Here is an 8,199-nt window from a genome sequence, read left to right as displayed (position 1 = left end):
GAAAGGTACTGAAACTGGGTCACTGTCCTACATTACACAGAAGCTATACGGAGCACCATCCCACAGCAACCCAAGCAAGATGAACAAAGGATATTGTCAGCTGCAGATCTCCTAGAAACATCCAAGAAATGCAGCTGCACAAATCATAAAGCAAACTTTATGAGATAAATGCTGAGGAAGTTAGAATAAATTGCCCAAGAAGAGAGGATGGTTCTGCTTTCTGTCCTGACTGCATCATTGCAAGATCACAAATTCCAAACAAGAAAATCTGAAACTTAACCCTCCCTTCCCCCTCCTCCCCCCCCCCCCCCCCAAAAAAAAAAAAAAAAAAAAAAAAGAAAAAAATAGGTACAATATGAGTAGGATGAACAGTCTCTGAGTGGAAAAGCCATGATGTAATTAGTTAGATATGATAAGCCAGCAGGAAAGAACAGGTGCTTAATTAGTAAATGGAAATATGATTGCAGTAGAAACCAGAATTTGATTTTGACACCTTAGTCTCAAAAACCTTTGCCATGAGCAGTTAAGAGACAGGATATAGACCTTTGGAGCTGATAGGACAAGCATATATTGATTGAACTTACTCCCCTTCCTTCTTTTGATATTTGGAGCTTCAATTCCATTCCAGTTAATTCAACCAATGGGATTAATATATATTTTACTGAAGTAAGCACCTCCCTGAGTCTTACAGGCACCATTACAGAACAATTATTCTTGATCTGATCTATTTGAATACTGCCTGTGTCATTTTTTAGAGTCCATTTTGGCTTATCTAGCAACATCTACTCAAACACATAATGACCAGTTACTTTATCAGCTTTAAATTTGTCATATTTTCTGTAGAAAATTATTCTTGATCTATCCATGGGAAGTTGGAATCTGAGATAAGAAATGCTCCAGAAGCCATCAGCATGAATTCTACATGAAAATAGCTTGTTTCCAGTTAAAAAAAAAAATAAAATAAAAATAAAAAAAAATAAAAAATTAAAAAAAAAAAAGCAGTGGGTTTTTATTTCTGCAATGTATAAACACTGCAAATCTCAGGGAAAATTGCACTAGAACAGTGGGTGGTTCCAAACTGCTGGAAACTTTACAGTGGCTTTTATGTTTAAACATAATTTAGCAGCTGTTAAAGGTCAGCACAAATCCCGTACTTTATCAGTGTAAATGATGTCTACAACTGCCAAGAAAAGAATGCAATAAATAATGCAGTAATTATTTTCTTCGTTTTTCTTTTCTTTTTTCCCTTCAAAAATGAAAAGGATCTCTCGAGCAGTTCCACTTTTCTCCTCCTTATTTCAAATTGATGATGTAAAACACTAATTAAATTGTTGATACCAGAAATTTACTTACAGGGATGACACGTTTTGTACACAAAGCAAGTAAAACATCTGACACATTGTATAGTGCCAGGTGCAGCTAAGAATGTGTAATACAAGTCTGCATCTAGAGGCTAAAATAACCAACAAACTTGCTGCAACGTTTCATTATCAATTTTATTTCCTACCATACACCAAATGTACAGCACAGAACACAATTTTGTTGCTTTGATGTAAGAAATATTAATTGTATGAAGAAACAGTATACAAACTACTTCAAATTAAAAAATGCATACATCATTGCTCTTTACAAAAGATCTAATTTACAGTGTAGCTCATAAATGCATTTAAGCACAAAAAAAAAAAAAAAAAGAAAAAAAAACTGAAAAAAAAAAAAAAAGAAAAAAATCAGTGCACATTACAAAACACATCAAGTACAAGGGAGGCAAATAAATACAAACATACTTCACAGAACATCCTGAGCAAACAACCAAACACAGATAAATTAACCTGAAGCCAGAGTAAATCATAATAATAAATAAGTAGGTAAGAGGTTGTTTTTTGTTGGTTTTTGTTTTACTTAAATAAAATATATAACAAATTTGTTAAAATATTTAGTAAATTAAAGTTTAGTCTTTGTAATGAGTGAACTCATTTTGTATGCATTTAACAAGTATAACAAATGTTCGCTTTTTGATTTATTTTTTTCCAGCGAGTACAATAACTTTAATAGCAAATTTTTGTTTGGTGTCTTCCTATTTATATTAGACAGCACGTATGGTAGCTTTTGAAAAACTGATTTTAAAAAGAAACACAGCTCCTAAGAACATACATTTCCCCCTGTCTAAACTAGGATTGGAGAGCTGAATCAACTCTCAAACAAAAAAGCAAGCTCCACCTAATGCAGAACAGTGACCACAGTGCATGAGAGTTTACTCACTTTTGAATAGTTCTTTTGTGCAGGAACAGTAATAATATAATTGTATATGTCAAGCCTGTGAATGCCATCATATTCAATCTAAATATAAATGAGGCTAATAAAAATAAACACTTTCATTATAGCACGGAAAAATTAAACGCACGCTAGATCCATGTATACATTTACACTGAGGCACATATGCACATGAGGTGTGTGTGCATACAAAAAAGGCAGTTTAGCTGGTTGTTTATACCTTTTCCTTAAAAAAAATAAATATAAAAAAAACTTCTGAAACAATGCTTAATTACTTACAATCCCTGAAATAGACATTGCCTCGGTTATAGCAACCGCTAATTTCTGACGGATTCAGAAACTCCAAGCACAGGCTAACCAGCGAGGGGGGCACACATGAGCTGCTCTGAACAGGTGTGTGTCCCCATCTCCTGTGCCTGCACGTCCTGTAGCGCCTGGTACCCTACTGAAGGACTGGCAACCGACCCAGTATCAGACTAGTCTTAGTGAATAAGGATGGGAGAAACCAATCACTGTGTTGCTACTGTTTGTTCAATGAGAAGGGCAACACCACTGCGCTGGAGTAATATTCCTCTCCAGACTGCTGCCTTCTTTACCGCTGTTAAGTTCAAACCAGTACTGAATGCCATTTCAGGGGGGATGTGTTTGATTTATTATGTACAAAATGTTCGACTTGGGATGTATTTGCATTTTTCAGTTCCAAATCCATAGCAATACTGGTCACTTGTTTAAAAATCTCAATGTATCGTACTAAAAGAGTACCAGTCCTATCAAATTATCATTCTTGTTTAGAGATAATAATTGTCATTTCCCTCTGTAAGCTAACTCTGAAAAAAAATGCAGTGGTAAAATAAATCTGAAGTTCTCTTGAAACATTTTAAATAATCATCCGCATAGGCTAAATCACACAGCCAAGTCAAGTGCTTTGCTGATTGCTATATTTCATTATTGCTAACGTATTCTTTAACACACTGTTTTCCAGCATACTGTGCTTTTAAGAGCCCGAGTTCCCCACTAGTGGGCACCATTTATCTTCTCAGTCCATGCATCTTCACATCTCATGTTACTGCAAACCCATTTTTGATAAAAAGCCATTATAAAAAAGCAGGATGTGAGGAAAATAAAACTAGAACCACAGTTCCGTCATTTGTTACTCTCATAGCTTTTTTTTTTTCTTCCTGTACAAACCCAGCAAGTTATTTAATTTACAGTATAACTTTCAGTCTATTTAAAATCCCATTGGAAAATAAATTAATAAACACATTTGTAAAAATATGGCAGGCCGCAAAAATGCTGTTAAAAGATAAAAAAAACAACTCTTTGATTAGAAATAAATAAAAAATATAAAAAATAGTCACACACACTTTTTACATTCACTTTACAAAAACTGAGTGCAAAAGAAGAAAAAAGAAAAAAAAACGGAATTGTACTGAAATAAATATAATATACTAACAGAGTGCATTGCTGTTAATACAAATAGTCTGTTGTGGTTTTATTTTTTTTTTATGTCAGCTGGGAAAAAATTAGTGCAATGTTGCAATTGTAAATGCAGCATGGCAACCTACACCCCTTAGCAGTACATGAACTCCTAACAGATCCATCTGGAGTTTACTGCTGTTAAGTAATTTCTGTTGCCCAGCAGCTTTCACATCCTACACATGGATGCCCTTCACTGCCTGTTTGATACTTTCCAGCAGAGCTTTGCATTCGGGGGAATAGTCCCGTTCCAGATTGCTGTACATGTCTGTGAGTGTATTTACATATGCTTCAAAATTCTGCTCACTGATTGGCCCCTAAATGAAGACAAAACAGAGTATAATTGTAGCAGATAAAATTAAGGCCAAAGGAACACAAACACCCAACTCCAAAGCACAGAAAAGCACTGACACAGCAACTGGGGAGAAGTCATAAATACAGCAGTCATCCAAGATAATAGAGGGATTGCAGAAATTAAGGGATTTTCATGTGTTGGGGTTTCCAAGCACAGTTCAGGCAAGAAAAGGTTCTGAGATATTACCTTCATTATAAATTGTTTTTCTATTGAGATCTTATCTATTGAAGCTCCGGGATTATGGTTGACATCCCTGTAATTGTCCTTACCTAATTTCCCAGTCCCCTTCTTGAGACTGGGAAAGGAGACTGTATTTCTGCAGGCCTAGCAACCTAACTACCTTGGTGGACGTGGCCTATGTTTGGATGTCATATAGGACATGGAGTTTTTCAGAGGCGGAGGTTTGTTGGCTTTAAAAGGATCACAACACTGAGCTCATTGAAACAGGTCAAAATTCTCATCTAACAGTAAAGACAGATTCTCCATGTGAAATTTTCACACCTTGTGCAGGGGGACACAGAGCTAGGGAGGGATGGAGGAAAAGCTTGTGCAGGGCAGAAATGCCAGTATTGGCTCAGTCCTGGAAGCAGCTGAGTCTGTTATCAAGCAGAGTCCAAGATCCAGCCTACCCGCGGAGTAAATTAGGCTAAGCAGAGCTCTGCTAATGCAGCTACAGTACTCCAGTCAGTCCCTGAGCATGCTCATCTGCTTCAGGTGCTGGCAGTACAATCTCAAAGAAGGTGCGAAGCCACTGGCTGTGGTCTTACCATCTGTGGAAGCTGAATGTCAGCAAGGCTGGAGATGAGGGCTTGGCTTAAGCCAGCCAGCTCCTTCAACAGGCTCTCATTGTTCTGCTCTATGAGTTTGTTCTCTTCTTCTATTGTTTTCAGGTTGGTCTCCATAGATGTGATCTACAAAACAGAGACATCTACAGTTACACAAACAGAACTGTGGCAATGCTGAGCCCAAACTGGCAGTCACATTCTCACGAGAGGGGTTACTGTGGCTCTGCACTCAGGCACTTTTAAAAAGATGGATATAACCTCTCTATAGAAAAATCTCAGTAAGGAAGTGGTTGTGCTCACTCTGAACCAATGGACTCTGCTGTGGGTTCACAGAGAAACCTTCTGTCAGTGGGGCACTGGAGAGCACTTTGAGCATGGAAATGAGGTCAAAGGGGAAAGGGGACACAATGGGATGGAGAGTGTGGCCTCAGGGATGGTGGAAGGAAGAAGAAAGGAGGCTGCTGTTTGCATTGCTGTCTTGCACTTACAGCATCCCTGATGGTTGCCCACAGTGGCCATGACACAGATTTTAGTTGTTGTGTTACCTCCTTGCCTCACTGCTAAATGGAGGGTAGAGCTGTGAGCTGCCTGGTTTAGCAAGAAAAGAAATCAATCAAATGGGTGGAATGGAATGTGATGGAATCAATAGGAGAAAAATCAAGTGGGAAGGAAATTGAGAGGCTGTGTGTGATTTCTGATCCCTGAGGAATAAAATGGAAACACCAGGTGTTTAAAAACAGCATAAAAATGTACCTGAGGTAGTGAAATGGTATAATTTCTCTATGAGAGCAGAAAGCACATACTGAGTCATGAAAATTTATATGTCAAAAGGTGTGCTGAAAAACCAAAGGCCACAATGGCAGGGCCTGGTGCTTCAACCAATGCAGCCACATCAATGGCTGCCCATGGCCCTGGAAGGCACAGTGCAACAGCACATCTGCAAGTGTTAGGCCCACCCTCTCCTCGTTAAGATGATGTCTCTCTGCACTGCTTAGATCTCTTCTTGTTGTGGTCAGTTTAGTTTCCTTCCTCACACACCCAGACTACCCTCAGGGGGAGGAACCTGCATGCAGCGTCATTCTGGAGTGTGCTCCATACAGCCATACTCCTGACCTGGGGAGATTAGAAGGGGATAGAGCAAAGCCATGTAGCAGGCACATTGCATCAGACGTAGTTCAGGCTTTGCCGTTCAGACTGTCTTCAATCTTCCGTAATTCAGAGGAGAATGCTAGAAGCATAAATTAGGCCATCTCTGTGCAAACAGAGAGAATTGAAAACAGCATCCAGAGACACTACAAAAAGCCTCAGTGCTATTCAGTTTGGGATGGGCACTCCTGCAACCATTTCAGTATGAAGCCAGTATGCATTTAGACTCAGTGCAGGTGGCATAAACTTCACCCGTGTTTAGACTATACACTCTCTGGGTACTATGAAAACAGCATGAGTCAGCACTGAGAAAGCTCTGCAAATAGAGAGGGTTATGGTTGCACTCTGCTCTGGATCAGTTTAGACTTGCTTTCTGTTACCAGATCTGTCCTTATTTAGGAATTATTCTCTAAAAATCCTATTGTTCATAAAACATTGAACTATTACTTCAGCCTCATTTACCCAGGTGAACACTCGGGTACATACGGAGGTATCTCTGTGTAGTAACATTCTCCATAGAACCACAGTCAGAACCTGGAGGCTAATGCCATCTTTTCAGTTTATGAAAGAACAACAGTAAATGACTTTTCCACAGCTCCCCCTCCAACTACCAATTAACAAGAGGCATCCATCATTTACCAGTTGTTGCCTGGTGGAAAAATTTGAACTATTTGAGTAACAGTCGGTGAGTGAACTGAGCTAGGGAGATTTCCTTAAGTACAAAACAACAAAACAAACATTTACTAAGAGTCAGAGTGGGGTCCTGTTGCCTTCCCTAGCCCAGGTTGATATCACAGTCATGGGATTCTCTGTGGTGTGTTTAACAGAAGTTTGGTCAACAAAGGAAAACAAATGTTTTATTTGGTAAATATGGTTTCTCTGGTTGCCAAGATTAGCTCTAAACTGCCATCAACCTATCACTCAGGAGATCTTCATAATAATTCCCAGGAACCTGCTACTTATTTACAGAAAACAACAACAAAAAAACTTGACAAAAAGGCACGTAGGATTTTCATAATATTAAATGCTACAGAGTGAAGAGCATGCTTTTTTAGCTTTGATGTCATACCTGGGTTTGAAGTTTCATCATGTCAGCTTCAATTTTAAGATTAGATTCATTCAGTTCTTTTATTTCTTCATCCAAATGTCTGATTTCTTCATCACTCTCAAGACCTGCAAATAGTTGAAAACACCAATATCAGATTTAAAGTGTTCACATCTAAATGGGTGTATGAGTAACAAACAGTGCTACCTGTTACTGAACAAGAGGGAGATAACAGGCTTTTGATCAAATGATTGACCTTTAATTTGATTCTTACTTTGCTTTTAATGTCAAAATTGTTTTCTAGCTGTAAAACATTTATACAAGCTGAAACATCTAAGGGTAAATTATTGCTCTCTGAGTTTTTGTATTTGACAGATCTTTTTTCCACCTTAATGCGCAACCACAAACTAGTCAGAGAAAGGAAAATCTTCTAGAAATACTAAGGAAGAGGAAAATATATCAGAAAATACAAGAGAGCATTTACAATTGTTTTATTTATTTATTTATCTTAGTTTTAAAAGCAGTGTAAGATCAGGCCTTCATTTGCAGGGAAATCTCTAGGGTAACATCTCCAATCGTATAATCATTGAATTTAATAATCTCATCTGTACCTGCTTCTGATCTTTCAGGAAAATATGTGGGGGCAAAATTACATGTGGAATAATTTCCTGGATCACAGCCTTAGGTATGAGTGAAATGTGAATTACACAAAAAGCTAAAAAAACATTATAGAAAAAAAGAAGAAGGGAGGACATTTACATCCCCACAAGTTAGGCAGGGAAGCAAATTATCTTTGGATCTTCAGTAGAAGTCTTGTTCTGAAAAATATTGAGCAGCTACAGCCGCTGGCGATACATGCCTGTCTTTCTGCTCACTATCATTCTGAAACCAATTCTGCCTTGAAAAAGTACCAGGAATGCTTCTGCTTTAAAATCTACAGCCCTGAAACAAGTCTGCTGGGGAATCAACTTGGGAAATCTGTCAGTAGCAATTCCTCCCCCACAGATAATGTGGACAGAGATGCACATGGAAGCAAAATCATTTGCCCAATGCAACGCAACTGTTTTGCTCAGCTATTGGAAGCATAAAGGCAAGTTCCTTTCATCCTGGCTCAATGCCCA

The 8,199-nt window shown here is 38.2% G+C and overlaps 1 protein-coding gene across 4 annotated transcripts in view; it reads right to left on the bottom strand.

The window, feature by feature from the left end:
- Positions 1-1,478: 1,478 nt before the first annotated feature.
- The window catches only part of ST18 (ST18 C2H2C-type zinc finger transcription factor), a 174,957-nt gene continuing 168,236 nt past the window's right edge, over positions 1,479-8,199 (bottom strand). For all 4 annotated transcript variants that reach the window (XM_072327956.1, XM_072327957.1, XM_072327960.1 and 1 more), the window contains 3 exons: positions 7,103-7,206; positions 4,870-5,013; positions 1,479-4,064 (listed from right to left, as the gene is read on the bottom strand). In XM_072327956.1, the coding sequence (XP_072184057.1) occupies positions 3,924-4,064; positions 4,870-5,013; positions 7,103-7,206 (389 nt within the window). In that variant the 3' untranslated portion in view covers positions 1,479-3,923. The remainder of the gene's footprint in view (positions 4,065-4,869; positions 5,014-7,102; positions 7,207-8,199) is intronic.

Source organism: Excalfactoria chinensis, chromosome 2, assembly GCF_039878825.1.
Source record: "Excalfactoria chinensis isolate bCotChi1 chromosome 2, bCotChi1.hap2, whole genome shotgun sequence".
Lineage (NCBI taxonomy): Eukaryota > Metazoa > Chordata > Aves > Galliformes > Phasianidae > Excalfactoria > Excalfactoria chinensis.
This window is presented reverse-complemented; position numbering and strand designations above follow the sequence as displayed.